At 47.8% G+C, this 16,991-nt stretch overlaps 1 protein-coding gene across 1 annotated transcript in view; it reads left to right on the forward strand.

The window, feature by feature from the left end:
• The first annotated feature begins 14,358 nt into the window (after positions 1 to 14,358).
• Positions 14,359 to 16,991, forward strand: part of LOC310810285 (protein sidekick-2-like) — a 30,044-nt gene continuing 27,411 nt past the window's right edge. The window contains 4 exon segments of the mRNA XM_083677982.1: positions 14,359 to 14,513; positions 16,175 to 16,281; positions 16,745 to 16,814; positions 16,816 to 16,890. Coding sequence (XP_083534108.1) covers positions 14,377 to 14,513; positions 16,175 to 16,281; positions 16,745 to 16,814; positions 16,816 to 16,890 — 389 coding nt within the window. The 5' untranslated portion in view covers positions 14,359 to 14,376.

The following is a 16,991-nucleotide window of genomic DNA, read 5'->3' on the forward strand; positions in this document are numbered from 1 at the left end:
CAGTTTCAGGATATAGTGGAGTTGAGTCCATTGGATGTCCATCCTCCTTGATACATAGAGTGCAGAACATAAAGCATAGCAGGCCAGTGGATTTATATACACTTCTATCTGATTTATCTCCAGTATGACACACACACACACTTTGAGCCAGGCACTCTAGGTGATGAAGCGGAACAGCAGGTACTTAGGTCCTCAGGCCTGTGGCCTGACATGTCGCCGGTCCCTCCCCGTTAGGGTGTTGTATACCTAGTGTACTATCCATAGGCCTGTGTGTGTGTGTGTGTGTGATGGGGGTACACAGCTCCCAGTGTTATTTGCAGCTGAGCACACACAGGCATAGATAGCTGAGGGTGGAGTTGGTATAGCGCCTATGATAGCCCTGGGCGGAAGCTGTAGCTGATTGTTCTCCCCCGAAGCACCACGTGTGAGAAGCTGGGAACACAGCGAGAGATATCCTAGAGAGGCCCCCTCCCCTCCTTTTCCCTCCCTCCTCTCCCTTCCCCTCCCCTCCTTTTCCCTCCTCTCCTCTCATATCCTCCCCTCTCCCCTCTCATCATCTGTCTGCTACCATTGGTGCAGGAGAGTCTGCATGCGGCCTATCCAAACATGTTTGCTAAAGAGAAACATTCTTGTCGGTTGTACTCATAAGAGGCTGAAGCTGTCTGTGTGTAAGACCATCAATGTATCATTGATCACTCTGTCTGGCTGGCCTTGGCTCATCACTTCAAGCTTCACTGACAGGCTTTTATCTGCAAAATACAGAACACTTTGTTGAGTTAACACAGAATATAAACTAAGGGTAACAACTGTATGCATACAAGATCTGTCCCAAGAGAAAAACGTGTGATTCCTTTTTGTACCACACGTCTCATTCACCCTGACTCATCCCATTCACTTCATCCTCTCTTTCTGTCCCTCCTTCTCAATCCCCTTTTGCAAGCACATATATAGAAACCCGACTCGAACTTTCTTTTTATTATCTAGAGAATATTCCTGGCCTTCTCACCTTCCTCTTCTCCTTGCCTTCCTTTCTACCTGTTAGACATCTGAAGGCAGACATTGTCATCTCCCATGCTTTCAACTGCCTGTCACACCCAGCACTGTACCTGCTGTCTCTCCCTCTCAAGAGCTGCCCGTCTCCCTCCACCCTGTCCTCCTTTCCCAGCAGTGGCGTCTGAGGCATGCTGGGAGTCGCAGTCTGAGATGTCAGACTTCAGTGGCTGTGGGGAGAGGAGGGGACCACCCAGGGGTCATGAAGGAGAAGCAGATAATGTCTGGGTGAAGGGTGGTTGTGCCAGTGAGGGGTGTCGGGGAGGTTTTCTTTTCTAAAGCTCACTTTATTGATTTTTCTAACCTGAAACACGACCACAGAGGAACCTTCCATCGTCCTATGGATTGGAATTGATTGCCTTGAGGCGCTCTTGTCCTGTAAATATTTGCAAAGCTTATTGATTCCATTAGTGCCTGGTTGTTATTTGTGACCATGGCTTCTTCACCAGTGTTGTTAAGACCAAACTGATGCTGATATAGATATAGATATAGATTATATATATATCATATATATATCTTTCTCTCTATCTCTCTCTATGTATGTGTATATATATATATATATATATATATATATATATATATATATACACACACACACACACACACACTCACCGGCCACTTTATTAGGTAGACCTGTTCAACTGCTCGTTAACGCAAATATCTAATCAGCCAATCACATGGCAGCAATTCAATGCATTTAGGCATGTGGACATGTGACTTTGAATGCTGCATGGTTGTTGGTGCCAGACGGGCAGGTCTGAGTATTTCAGAAACTGCTGATATACTGGGATTTTCACGCACAACCGTCTGTAGGGTTTACAGAGAATGGTCCAAAAAAGAGAAAATATCCAGTGAGCGGCAGTTCTCTGGGCGAAAATGCCTTGTTGATGCCGGAGGTCAGAGGAAAATGGCCAGACTGGTTCGAGATGATAACAACAGTAACTCAAATAACCACTCGTTACAACCAAGGTAGGCAGAAGACAGAAGGCAGAAGACAAACACGTTGAACCTTGAAGCAGATGGGCTACAGCAGCAGAAGACCACACAGGGTGACACTCCTGTCAGCTAAGAACAGGAAACTGAGGCTACAATTCTCACGGGCTCACCAAAATTGGACAATAGAAGATTGGAAAAACGTTGCCTGGTCTGATGAGCCTCGATTTCTGCTGCAACATACAGATGGTAGGGTCAGAATTTGGCGTAAACAACATGAAAGCATGGATACATCCTGCCTTGTATCAACGGTTCAGGCTGGTGGTGGTGGTGTAATGGTGTGGGGGATATTTTCTTGGCCCCTTAGTACCAATTGAGCATTGTTTAAACGCCACAGCCTACCTGAGTATTGTTGCTGACCATGTCCATCCCTTTATGACCACAGTGTACCCATCTTATGATGGCTACTTCCAGCAGGATAACGCGCCATGTTACAAACCTCACATCATCTCAAACTGGTTTCTTGAACATGACAATGAGTTCACTGTACTCCAATGGCCTCCACAGTCACCAGATCTCAATCCAATAGAGCACCTTTGGGATGTGGTGGAACGGGAGATTCGCATCATGGATGTGCAGCCGACAAATCTGCAGCAATGATGATATCATGTCAATATGGACCAAAATCTCTGAGGAATGTTTCCAGCACCTTGTTGAATCTATGCCACAAAGAATTAAGGCAGTTCTGAAGGCAAAAGGGGGTCCAACCCGGTACTAGCAAGGTGTACCTAATAAAGTGGCCGGTGAGTGTATATATAAAACACATATGACCTGTCCATCTGCTCAATACCTGTGCCTCCTTTTGAAGAGGTCCCTTTCAGGTAGACTGATGTAACGGCCTCCATTCAATCTCATTTGCCTATTCATTCATCTTCAGAAGAGCTATCAATACACATGTGTGTTTATCTGAAGGAAGACACACACTCAAGAGAGAGTTGTGTGACACACAGTACTGTTGGTGTCAAGAGCTTGACCTTGGGTGGCCCCATAGCCCTGTGTTTCACCCCAGGCTGCTTAAGGGTAAGACATTGGGGAGGGAGGGAGGGAGGTGGGTGTTTTAAGAGCTGCTACAGTTTTAGGCAGTTCTTAAAGCCTGGGCACAATGCTCATAAGGGAGCCAGAGGCAGGACCACAAACTGTGGATATTTCAATTAAGGCTCGGGCTGGGAGCTCTACTTAAGAGCACAGGGGAACGGAGGGAGCTGCACGCTCCACCGCACCGTGTCGCCCTGCACCATACCCCCACCTCTGTTGTCTGAGAAACACAAAGGCTATTTTCAGACAGCCAATCATCGGCGGAGCGGGAAACGGCAGCTCTGTAACACCTAAAAGCCTTCATGACTTTTTAATCTGTGGCTCAGGGCGCGCCGTCCAGCGGTTGGAGAGTGGACCTCATGTTCCAGCCGCACCACTCCGCGGAGAGGGATCAAATCCCTCCACTCTGGCTGCAGCTCTGTCAAAGCAGTGAGGCATGGAAGGGGTGGAGTGGATGGAAGGAAGGAAGGGCTTCTTTAGGCAAGGTGAGAGGTGAGGCAAGGCAGAGAGGGTGTATGTTATAGAGGGAAGTTCGGAAGGGTGGGATAGAATGGTTGTAGGGCTTTGGAGCGGGAGAAAACTTTACAAAACTGCTGACAGTGGAGAGAGAGGTGTATGCCAGAATAGCAAAGTTTCAGAGGTAAAGTACAGTTTGTTAGGAGTTTAGTGATGAGGTGTGTGTGTTTGGGGGATTGTAAACTGTTCAAGGGAGATGGATATTTTGAGAGCAGAATGTGGGTGGTGATATAGCAGAAGTTGAGATAATGAGAGGTTGGGTGCGATGAATAGGTATAAGTGAATTGGTCATCGTCAGAACCCTCTAAGCCTCTTGAATCAACATAGCTTGGAGTTTACACTGAGCTGTAGCCATGAGGATTAGATTGTTTGGCAATAATTGATGGAAAGTATGCCGACGATGGAAGCAGGGGTGCAATAGATGAGAAGGCTCTCACCCACCATCATTGCAATTGTCTGTGGGGAGATGGGCCACTGGAGAGCAGTAGATCCTCCCACACACACAGAGAGGAGATCAGAGAGCAGAGGAGAAGCACCTCATACACAGCAGGGTAAACATGGTTCATGCTCATTAATGATGCCCTGTTGACCCACTGGTAATGATCTCCTGGTCTCAGGGAAGAACATGATGGGGGCTTTGATCAGGTGGTCATTAACACTTTGCAGATCATGCAGATTTTTGAGGCAGTGAAGAACTCACATACGCTAACATGGATTTAGATGGATTTACACACACACATACACACACACACACACACACACACACACACACACACACACACACACACACACACACAGAAAAGCTCTCCAATCACTGACAGAGATTAAACATGTCATTTACTCACTCTGGTAAAAACCAAACTAATAAATAAAACAGATGATTTATTAATATCTGTAGTTGTAATCCAGTGCATTATATGTGTATTAAAGCACATCACTTACTGTGGCATGGCTGTGTTTAAGTGCTTCTAATAAAATTCCTAAGTGCTTAGGGGCATTTGAAAAGCAGCTACACATCGCTGAGCAGTATCTCGTCAATGTCCCACTAATGGGGCTGATGTAAATATGTTCATTTGTAAATTTTCCCCTCCAATTTAGCTTTCCCTCATATTGTAGATGGAGATTATCTTGGGGATTATGAGGTTTGAAAAACCAGCTATTTGATGTGTATTTACGCACGGCTTATAGATGCAGAAAATATGGAATTAGGTCCCAGCGTGTATGGAAAAAATACAAATGGTAAAATGTCGGTCCTCCCTCCTCCATCTGGCTCCCTGTCAGCTTGTCATTTACTGATATTCATTTCCAAAAGTGGAAATTTAACAGACGTTTACGATGCAAATCACAGGCCATAACTCTGCGTGGTGTGGAGAGGCTACATTAAGCCTTGGAATCACTCAGCCCAGTGCACGGGTGCCAGGAACATTATGCCATATACACTTGTGTGATTGCAGGCAGCAACTGTAGATACCAGCACTTTGTACGTTCTGAGAGGCACAGAGAGTTCAGAGAATTACTGATCAATTTTTTTCTGCATTCAAACACAAGATGTTAGGAGCAGCGCTGAGAACATTTCAATAACGCAGTGGAAAAACCTGCTCACTGGAATAAATTAAGGGAGAGAGAAACGGATGGTCTCCTAATCTAAATGTATGTAATTTCTAACGATAACCTCCAGGATACACCTGACATTGTGTGAGAAGTAAAAGTGCTGCGCCCGTAATTCTTTTATTTTTTTTCTAAAGAGCTCCTGCATATTTATAAGATCATGTCAAAAAATAGAACCTAACCTTGATTTTGCTTTCACAATTCACCCCTGCTTTGCACCCTCCCAAGCATGTACTTCAAATTCTCTTGCATATAAATTGGGTTGGTGAGAAGGTTGGAGGCTTGAATCTGGGATGGGACAGGGTGCTTTTCCCCTTTAGCAAGGTTCTTAATCTCCACTCTCAACCCAGATGGTAGAAGAAAAAAAAACCTCTCTCCCACATCATTATACCAACGTAGGGAGAAACGCAACAGTAGTTCTAGCAGATATATTGGAGAACATAATTAGTGAAACATCTCTTGCCTCTACAAGATGAAATTCTAGTGAAAGTGCTCCAAGTGGTATTTCATGATGACTATCGATTCGCAGCCGTTGTTTTGTCAGAAGGCGGCATAACATTTCAATCGAAATGACATGACCTGCACAATGGGTGACTTGCGGTTTTCACATTAATCATTTGAAGTAATGACCGGAGTTTTAGAAAAGGAAAAAATGTACTAAAGTAAAAAAAAAAAAAAATAATAATACAGGAAAGGGATTCAAATGTACTACAATTTTAGCTTCCTCTTTTTGCCTAATGGGTGTGATGTCATTGCTCTTCTAGGCACAATTGTGAGGCACATTATTACAATTTTGCTCAATTGTGGCAAGTGTGTCTCTCACAGTCATGAGCTGCAGTCGGAAGAACACAACACGTCAACACTTTTGAGTTCAAGTGTCTAGTCAACGCTTGTGAGGGGTGTCACACACCTCCTGAACGTTGTTATGTCGCCGAAGCCGTTAGTCATAGATCGTCGATGACAAGGTGAGCAACACTTTGTTTTTGCCAAGCAACGATATGTCGATTGACGCGTATTAAAAAGCATAAACCAGCCTCACTTGTCTCAGAAGGAATTATTTCTGGCTTTGTTTGAGAGGCACGCCTTTTCACCCACAGCCTGACGCAGTAGCTGATAATTGAGATGAGAGATTCAGTGTGAAATCATGTAAGAAGCAAAGTAACAATGTCATTAGCATAATGTCAGAGTGTTATGATCTGTGTCTGTGTGGTGTTACAAGCACTCTCTGCCTGTGTTCACGTCATGCCCCGGCGGCACAGTACCATGTCCCTGTCTCCTCCTCAACACATTCTGACTGTGGAAGCAGGAGGCCAAGAGAGAAGAGAGCAGACAGCAAGGGGTTAAAAACAGCCAGTCTAGATGGGGTCAGGGGTCAGGGATGTGTCTGGGGGGGGGGGGGGGGGGGTTGAGAAGCGGGGTGTGCTCTATCGGAAGGAAATGCCTTTTAAAATAGATGGTGGGGAGGGGACGCAATTACACCGTCACAGTGCTGCACCAGGGTGGATGATGGGAGAAAATAGTGGTCAAAAGGTCCAGTCGTAATGTCTCGGAGAGATGAGTCAATGTGACAAGCTGCAATCTGTCAACTCTCAAACACTGGAGGTCTCTATGGAGCAGCGGGGCTCTCCTCCCATTGGCCGCTGTTTAATTGGCTATGGGCAATTTTTGTCCCGCCCAGTTCTGCTTCAATCACATTTTCCCTCCATAAACCCCTTTCAATCCTTTTTTTTCCACTGCACACACCCTTTAACACTGTTCTCAGCTGCAGGCTACCCTCTCACACTGCCACTCAGGGAAACGATGACATGCACATGTAATCAAATCACACATGACATATTATCATTGTCACCTGCTCTTGGAACGCTGCATGCGTTCTCATGCAGTGAAACCTAAACCCGGGAGTGGATGATGCAGTAAGCGGTAGCTGTTTGTTGCCACCTGCACAGCAGATAAATAAAACTGTGTCCGTGCGGGGTTCTGTCCCCGGCTGGGACAGCGCTAGGCAGCTCGCTCGCTGTAAATGTAATGAAGGAGGATAATAATTCTTCACTCTGTCAGCTGCTCTCTGCCATTAGCATTTACTGCCAGCTCCTGCCACTCACCGCCTGGCGCCCGCACTCTGCCACTGATAAGAATCACAATCACCGCTCATTCCACATGCATATACTGTATTACAATGGCAGGCCACCGATACGCCATGCACCGTGCAGAAATTATTAGCATGCTGGGGCTACGTCTCACACACAGGGATTGGAAGGGCTGGGCAGGGAGGAGGAGAGGGAGGAGGAGAGGGAGGAGGAGAGGGACATGCCAGGTAGAGTCCCCAGCATTCGAACTGCTATGTTACAGCGTTGACTATCTCAAAGACATTACATCACACCTGGGTGTTTCACCTGGAGACGACCAGGGACAATGTCATTGCTCTATTTAGATTCTAATAGTGTCTAAGAAAGAGCAAGATTCAACCTCTGCATAGTACTGTACAATTAAATCGACACGGTATCTGACAGGATTGTTTTAATCCTGCTCTCCTAGGGCCCCACGGTGGACAGGCATTCCATCTATCCACATCGCTAGTGCCGACAATAATCAACATATCACATCTCAATGTGTGTGAAATAATGTTTCCCCCACCACACCATCTACTAATTAGGATCTAATTATCCCGGCTAGTGTAAACAATCGCAGCAGATGGCACCAACGCGCAGTATTAACTCTAATGACCTGGGGCCCTGTGGAATTCACATTTAAGTGGGTTTGTTTGTTATTTTCCTCCATTAGTCTTTGCCCTACTTTCCAAATTCAGTTATTTCCTGCCTCCTCATGCCCTGAGAAAGGCTTGCCCCCTCCTCTTCCCTCAGATACTTTTTTTGTTGATTTATTTTCAGTTCGTTTATCTGTTTGTTGTTGCTTTCTTCTTTTCTCTTATGTCAATTAGCCCGCAAAAAGCTCGCAACGGCGGCAACCTGCTCGCAAGCGTCACCAGCCTGTACCAGGTGTGATTGAATAGGGGTCTTTGGCGAATAGGTACACAGAGTGCGTTTCCTTAGTGAGGGGTCTCCTTCATCTCCTTCAGAGAACCTGGGTTACATTCATAACCTCTCTTTTTCTCTTCCCCTTGGGACTTCATTAATACTTTGACATGAAAGATTGATTGCTCGAAGAGTGCACACACGTGATCTCCCAGGTCTGTTCCAATCACTGATTTGAAGGACAAAAAGTCACCCATCTCTGCCTTACTCCATCCCCAAGATGGAAACATCACACTGCCCAGTCGACCACTTGTACAGTATTTCCACAGTTGGTTGACTGTGGTTTAATCCTAGTCCCATGCTGGACTGGGTGGAGACGGGTAGAGAATAGCTGTAGAGGGCATGTCGTGGGTGTGTAGGCGTGTGAGGTCTCATTAATTGATCAGCGGCTTGTGCTGGTGCTCCTCTGTGTGCTGTGTTCTCTGCCAAGAGCTGGGCTGCCTAATTAAGCTCCTGGATATCACAGACATGTCCCTAGGTAGCCACATTCTGCTCCCTCGATAGTGAGTCAGAAAGAGAGAGGGAGTGGGGAAGATTGGGAGAGAGAGAGAGAGAGAGAAAGAGAAGGGGGAGAGAACAGAAGAAGAGAATGACAGAGGATTAGAGGGCAAGGAGAGAGGGGGAGACAAACAGAGAGAGGGAGGGAGGAAAGGGAGAGAGAGAGAAAGGCACTGAGTGAGATCAAGAGCAGCACAGGGACAGACAGTGTCAGATCCAGACAGAGACAGACAGAACACAAGAAGAGGAGATAGAGAGAGAGAGAGAGAGAGAGAGAGAGAGAGAGAGAGAGAGACCTTAGACAGGGAAGGAAATGAGAGAGAGAGAGAGAGAGAGAGAGAGGGAGAGAGAGAGAGGGAGAGAGAGAGGGAGAGAGAGAGGGAGGGAGAGAGAGAGAGAGAGAGAGAGACTGAAAGAGAGAGAGAGAGAGAGAGAGAGAGAGAGGGAGGGAGGGAGAGAGAGGGAGGGAGGGACCTTAGACAGGGAAGGAAATGAGAGAGAGAGAGAGGGAGGGGGGGAGGGAGGGAGAGAGAGGGAGGGAGGGAGGGAGAGAGAGGGAGGGAGGGAGGGAGAGAGCTGTGCAGGAAGACAGGCAGAGACAGAGACAGAGACAGGCAGAACACAAGAGCGAGAGAAGAAGAGACCAGTAAATAACAGCGAATGAAGCAGTGATACAGAGGGAAGAAGAATTCCAAGCAGGGAGCTCGCTAGCAGTGTGCTGTGTCAATGCAAGCCTGTCGGAGCCCGGGTCCAGATAATTCAATCTGTTGGCCATTGACTGGCCTCTCGCTCTATCTTCACTCCTAATTAAATCTCCATTTGTTGGCTCGATGCTGCCTGTCTCTAATTGTGTTGGAGTTGCGTCACACGCTGCCCGTGGCTCCCGGGGTCCCAGACGCAATGCCGTGCTACATTACACCTCAATTAATCGCATCAATTACACATCAATTAACCTGTGGAGACCTATTCATACAGCTGTGATGCAGGCAGGCGTTTCATCATCATCAGCAACAGCAGCAGCCAGCCTCATCTGAGGAGTAATTCAACAACATCAAAGAGAGAGCGATCATCAAACAGAAAAACAGTCGTAGACGGGCTCAACATGAAAAAACGTATTAGCACGTTCAGATCTCATCCTCCCCGCAGAGGTTCTATCTGTGTCGCTTTGACTCGTGGGCCGTGAAGCCTATTGCACCAACACAGACAGCGTTTGAGCTAACACATGGCCTATTGGGAGACCTGGGTTCTGCGATTTAGAGGCCATAAATATAGAGACTAAAGGAAGACAGGGTCTATTATGGTCTGCCTTTTCCACGGTGCATGCAGATGCTGATCCATGGGCCATTAGGACTCTGAATGAACACGGGGGTAGATAATGCCGCTCCATCTCCCTTCCCTGTCTCTAAGTCCTGGCGTGGTTGTTTGGCGCGAGGTGTAATGGGCCTCTTCACCTTGCTGCCTGGTGGAGGGCGGCCCCACTCTCTCTCTCTCTCTTTACCCGGCTCCCCCGCGCACACTCCCGGGGCTGATGGACTGTAAATCGGCTGGGTGCCTGTTGTCACGGTGACAGCAGCCGGTGACAGAGTGACAGATCAGGCTGACCTTCAGAGGGGACAGCACTAGGGGGGTGGAGATGGGGGAGGGAGGGGGAGTATAGGCGGGGGGGTGGGATAGGTTGAAGACTCCCGTCCAGGCACACAGGTCCTAACTGGACCTGGAGCAGCAAGAGAAGAGAAGAGGTGAGATTGTGTGTGTGTGTGTGTGTGTGTGTGTGTGTGTGTGTGTGTGTGTGTGTGTGTGTGTGTGTGTGTGTGCGCGTGCACGTGCGCATGGTTGTGCGTGTGTGTGTGTGTGTGTGGTTGTGTGTGGTTGTGTGGGTGTGCATACGTGTGGGCTGGGAGTTCTCAACGGAGAAGCTTTTACGACTCCCCCCCCCACCCCTCGATTACCGGGCCAAGGTCACTGCCATGACTGTTGCGTCACCCCCCCAGTCTGAGAAGCTCACCATGACCCATCCCGCATGTTAAAGACCAGGGCTGAAACTGGATATGGTGGGCGGGCGGGTGGGTGGGTGGGTGGGTGGGTCGGAAAAGAGGAGAGGAGAGGGATGCAGACAGGTCTGAGAGGAACAGAGATATAACACTCCAGAATGTTGTTGAGTTGATTGCAAATGTTTGCATCAAATATCATTGTGCGGAGCCTTGGTTAAGATGTGGTTACACAAATGCAGGTGCCAGAGGATTAAGTGGAGGGGAAAGTGTTCCCTGCCTTCTCAAACGGAGGCGAGAGGAAGAAAAAAACACTGGGAAAGAAAGGGAAAATACATGACAAACACTGAATGCGAGCACCTTCCGTGTGATTGCATGCCAGCGTGGTGTATGGGAAGCACAATGGGCCATGTTTTATAGAGCCTGGCTGGTGCCTGTGGCCTTTGTCTCAAAACCATTAAAATTCTGTGAGCGCAGCAGGGAATCTGGCTGGAGAGTTGCCACCCATTCCCCTTCAGCTGTCAGGTTAGAATACAGTGTTTATTTTTTTATTTTTTTTTATCTCTGCTAGACGGTGGCAGGGTCATGCTGCCTGTGCTCCGTGGCAGGGTGAGATACTCTTGAGCACCAGCTACATTCGAGGTCTACCCTGGGTACCGGGGGCACAGGCTTGGTTTGGCTGGCACTGCCAGTGTGTTCGGCAGGACGCCTCCGGTCCAGAAGGACTTCCCCTACAGGCTCTCCATCTGGAGCGGGCTCATGGAACTATGCCACATGCATGCCCTGCATCCCGACTGTCCCTCATTCTATCCATTCTTCCATCTCTCTCTTTCTCTCTCTCTCTCTCTCTCTCTCTCTCTCTCCATTCCTCCCTCTCCCTCAACATATCTCCTTCTCTCTGCTTTCCTCTCTCCATCTCTTTCTCCTTCCTTCATTCCTTTCATCCTTCCATCCATCCCCCACCCTCCCCTCACCCCCACTCACTCCCTTCCTCTCTCACTCTTTCTCCCTGAATCCATCGTTCCATCCCTCCCTCCCACACAACATGTCAGCATTACCTAGACACACTGCGGTTAGGTGCAGCCAGGCTGAGAGAGCCATTCAGATGGAAACATGTCCTCATCCTGAATCTTGAAGTGAAAGTAAAAAGCCCTCAGGGTGTATCCAGCATTACCGTACCCTACTGTACCTCTCTGGCCCAGGCCCTGCTGCCTCAGTGCAGGTCTGATGGGAGATGGCACCTGAGTTAAACATTGTTATGGATGAAATTAGACTCATTGACCTTTGCCTCCTCTCCTTCTGAGACACACACACACACACAAAGACACACACACACACACACACACACACACACACACACACACACACACACACACACACACACTCTCACTTTTCCATGAAGGTTGTGATCTGAGCTACGTGACCCCACCAACTCGGCATAAAGATCAAAGCCACGGCTGTGTGAAAAGGAGAATGGAGGTCAGAGGGTATTAAAGAGAAACTCATTAGAAAACAGTGAACATTATGCTGAGGTCTCAGAGTAGAGAAGGTTCCCGTCCCTATCTCTCCCTAGCAGGTGTGTATGCCCATGACCTCCTGGTCAAGTGGCCATATTGAAAGACTCCAGAATAGAGGATCAACTCAGTAGTGTGCCAGCTGGGCCTCTCATATTTCCTCTGAGATGGCAGGGCATGATCCTATGGTCAAAACAATGTCTGTTTATAAGTGATAGACCTATACCGAATCATTTCCACAGACCTGCTTGTAATTTCCATCCTGCCACTCTATCAGTCTCAAAATCTGCACTTTTCTGTAAGTGTAACAATTATTTCCAATTGCATAGCTTTCATTTGGACAATTTCAGTTGTTCAGGTCTGTTGAGTGAGCAGCTAATGTGAGGCTTGTGAATGCTACTCATACAGTTGAGAACACAAAAGTACACAAAATCACAGCGCGCGCGCACACACACACACACACACACACACACACACACACACACACACACACATACACACACACACACACACACACACACACACACACACAGATAAACTCTTCTAAATCGTAGTCAATAAAACTTTGAACACACACACACACACACACACATTTTTATGCACTTTCATCGCTACTTCATGTAAGTTGGTCGCTCTTAGCTGATCGATGTGGCAGTCTGGTTTTGCATCTGGGGGTCCCTAATGGTGGTTTGTTGATGGCTCTGCATTGCTAAGTGGATGTGCCCCTCAGCCCTCCGCACTGGGGGAAGTGAGCGCCGTGCTGCATTTACTGCCGGTCGGATGGAATTACAGTGATGGCACGGGTGCGAAAATGGGGGGACTGCTCCATTTCAGCTCTCCAAGGGATCACTTACAAGAGCCAGGGCCTGATAACGCTTCGCTAGTGGTTGAGAGTGTCAGAGGGTTGTTAGGGGATGTGATTAGTCAGGTACTGGGACTGGTCTCTTCTGCCACTGTGGTGTGTGTAACAAGAGAGGGAGAGGCGTCTGCGTCCTGTTTTTAGAAACACGGTCGGATGCTGTTGCTATTGTTTGGGTGTTATTGAGAGTGGTGTGTGTGTGTGTGTGTGTGTGTGTGTGTGTGTGTGTGTGTGTGTGTGTGTGTGTGTGTGTGTGTGTGTGTGTTTGTCGATGTGAAGGTTGAGAGCAGTTAGGTTTAGGGTTATTCTTCTATTTATACTCTACCCATACCCCCAGTGCCTCTTAATATCACCCCCTGAAGGTCAGTGGTTCCCCATCTGTTCACCTGGTGTAAGGACAGGATGCTGTTTGTGTGTGTGTGTGTGTGTGTGTGTGTCTGTCAATAGGCAGGGCTGTATCATATAAATCTTTTCTATGGCTGTGTGTGATTTAGAGGGGAGGAGAGAGAGAGAGAGAGAGAGAGAGAGAGAGGCACCAATAATCAGACTAGGAATGGAATGAGTCAGAGAAGAGCAGGAGCAGGGAATCAGACGTCCTCCAGGGCCCAGCAACAGCTTACTGCATCTATTAATACAGACTTTAATTAGCCCTGCACAAACACAGTGACAATCGTCTCACTGTCGCCTATGGGCGGTGACTCAGCCCGATCAATATGTCTGATCATGCCTTTTTCATTGGGGCAAAATTAAAGCACTTTGTCTCCCCACCGTCGAAGCCGGTGTCACCTCAAAGGCTTGCTGCTGGTGTGCAGTGTTGCAGCCCGGCTGTATAATCTGGCTGCATTAGGAACCATAAAGATAAATGAAGGGTGGGTACAGAGCATAGCTCATCCTGTCAGGGCTTTTGTAAAAGGGCTCGGGAACTTTGTGTGAAAATGTTCGCTAAGCCCTCTCTCTGTCTCTCAGCACGGTAGTAGGGCTCTTCTAGAGCTCTCAAAGTGTTCACATACACGTAAGGCCTAGTCTTCTTCTACTGCAAGATGCAAGACGCTCTCCTACCCGACCCTCTTTCAGTTTGTCCTCAAAGACGCTGGCCGCTGTGCTGTAGTCCATTTTTTTTTTTATAGACACATTTGATATGTATTAAGTGCTGGAATCACAGTCTCTCTCCTTCCTTCCTTCCTTCCTTCCTTCCCCCCTCTCTCTCTCTCTCTCTCTCTCCCCCCCCCCCCTCCTCTACCATTCCCTCCTCTCTATTAGATGACGTTCCGCCCTACTTTAAGATGGAGCCCGTGCAGACCCAGGTTCATCTGGAGCGTAACCGCCTGGTTCTCACCTGCATGGCGGAGGGTAGCTGGCCTCTGGAGTTTAAGTGGATCTACAACGGAACGGAGCTCACGCGCTTCTCTCTAGAGTACAGGTGAGAAGAACCCCCCAGGTTTGGCCTCCTTTTATTCATCATCTGTAATGACTTTACTACACAGGGACTTTTAGCGCCGTTTAGATGTAACTAATAACTCATTTGCTCATTATAATTCACATTCAGATCTCATTTCTATGGATTTATTCAGAAATTATTTGGCTGCGTGTTCCCCTTGAGATATAACATCTTGTTTTCAAGGGGATCGTCAAATATATTCTGATTTACTACGAACTGTATTCAGGAATCACTCACACAGTCAGTGCACAACAGATGCCGTTTTATTTTTGTACCCAGCACATTAATTCAAATTCGGTGACAATTTAATTTGCCTCTAGTCATGTAAAGTTCATGAGCGGAGTTCTAGTTTGTGTTTTTTTCCTTCTTCTTCTTTCTTTCTTTTTCTTGTGTCAGTATTGCTGCTGAATAGCATTTGCTTGGTAAATACTCTCTATCGCTGCTATTGTCATACAGAAATTGCGAAATTAATCGTCTTTTCATTAGTAGGTGTTGTGGGTGGATTGCTCCCCTCCTTTCCCATCTCCAGCAACAATAAGATGTTCTTTCTGCTGACTATGAACATTATTTCATATGCCTTCGCCCTCTAGCACAATACTAATGGATTCTACCCAGTAACTTCCAATTGGCAGATCTCTCCTGCCTGCATCTCTGAGCCAACCACAGTCCTCAAACTCAGACTCTGGCCATGTTCAAAAGCGGCTCTCTGACTCATACTTCTGTCTTGTCCTGAAGTCTGCTACTAACAAAATGTGCTAGGTCTTACACATGGACACAATCAGGTCTCAGCGGCAGATAACTATCTGGCTAACCTCCGTGCCTGTCTCTGTCTCTCTTTCTCTCTCTCTCTCTCTCTCTCTCTCTCTCTCTCTCCCCACCCTCTCCCCCCAACCACCCCCCCCACCCCCCACACCCCTCAGCAGTCTCAGCTCTGCGCTCACGTGGCTCTGGCTTTGCTGGATCTGGTCCACAGACCACCCCTTTCTGCTTATTATTCCCCACCAGTCCCGATCAAAGAGGCGGACTGGAATCCACTTAACCAAGGAATCAGCGCCCCTCGAATAGCAATGCAGGGAGAACTTACCCGTGCTGGGCAGACTGAAAAACTTCTAAGTGGGTTTATTAACCAGGGCAATTAAAGGGGACACAGTCAGCTAATCTCATTGGATTTCACACAGGCCATTTAACATGAATAGCCACCAGGAGAGAGAGTTATGAGTTATGGAATGAATGACCCTGCAGACGTGTTCATATGATTCCACTCGCCGGTGATTGTGTGCGATAACAATGGAACACAGTGAGTTTTGTCGGTGAACAGACTCTGTCTATCTGCTCGTCTGAAATGACCCGTGAATGGTGCGATATACTGTATCTCAGGTCCATTAGCCACCACTTTGCAAGCGGCGCGAAAGTAGCCTGTAGCCCTACCACCCTTTCAAAGACATTTAGACAGTTCAGCTTTAATGAGAGGGAAGCTGAGGTAAAGCAACCGAGCAGTACTCATCAGCAACAATCCCCGATGTAATACCAGCTCTCCGTGCGGTAGGAGGGCAGTTTGTGGATTTGTGAGAACATAAAAGATGTCTTTTTTTTCTACACGGGGTACTGACTAATAGCTGTGCTCACGTGTGTTTGTCCATAAGGTACCTGATTCCATCCTTGGACCGTTCTCACGCCGGCTTCTACAGATGTATAGTGAGGAACCGCGTGGGCGCCATAATGCAGCGGAGCACTGAAGTGCAGGTGGCCTGTGAGTGCTCTCCACTACACTTCCAGCATGTCTAGGGGCAGTAAGAGTAAGGGGGGGAATTAAGGGGAGGCTTGTCAAATGACTCACTTTCTTATCCGAACAAAGCTTTTTAAAAGCAATAAAAGCAAGGAACTTACTTACTGTTCTCTCTCTCTCTCTCTCTCTCTCTCTCTCTCTCTCTCTCTCTCTCCTCTCTGCCCCCCCCCCCCCCCCCCCACAACACACCACCACCACCACCACCGCCGCCCATCTTGTACAATGTCTTACCGATGCTCCCTTACTCTCATTCTCCTTATTTCCTTGACTCTTCCTCTTGTCCCCCTCCCTCTCTTTTTCCTCATCCTTTGTCTCCCTATCGTGTTGACTGTCTTACTCTGTCTTTCCCACTACTCACTCTTACCACCCCCCCCCCCCCCCCTCCCTTCTCTCTCTCTCTCCTCTCTCCTCGCTCTCTGTGTGTCAGATATGGGGGGGTTTGTGGAGGGGGAGCGTGCTCAGACTGTTTCCCAGGAGAAGGGGGCTCTCATCCATGCTCACGATCCACAGCTTCCCGAGGCCCCAGATCACATGGTTCAGGGATGGACGCAAGATTCCTGCCAGCAGCCGCATGTAAATCTTTAACCATATATACCCAAGTTTGTTTGTTTCTCTCTCTTTCTCTCTCTCTCTCTCCCTCTCTCTGGGTGTTTGTATGTGTGTGTGTGTGTGTG

Source organism: Argentina silus, assembly GCF_951799395.1.
Source record: "Argentina silus genome assembly, chromosome: 9".
NCBI lineage: Eukaryota > Metazoa > Chordata > Actinopteri > Argentiniformes > Argentinidae > Argentina > Argentina silus.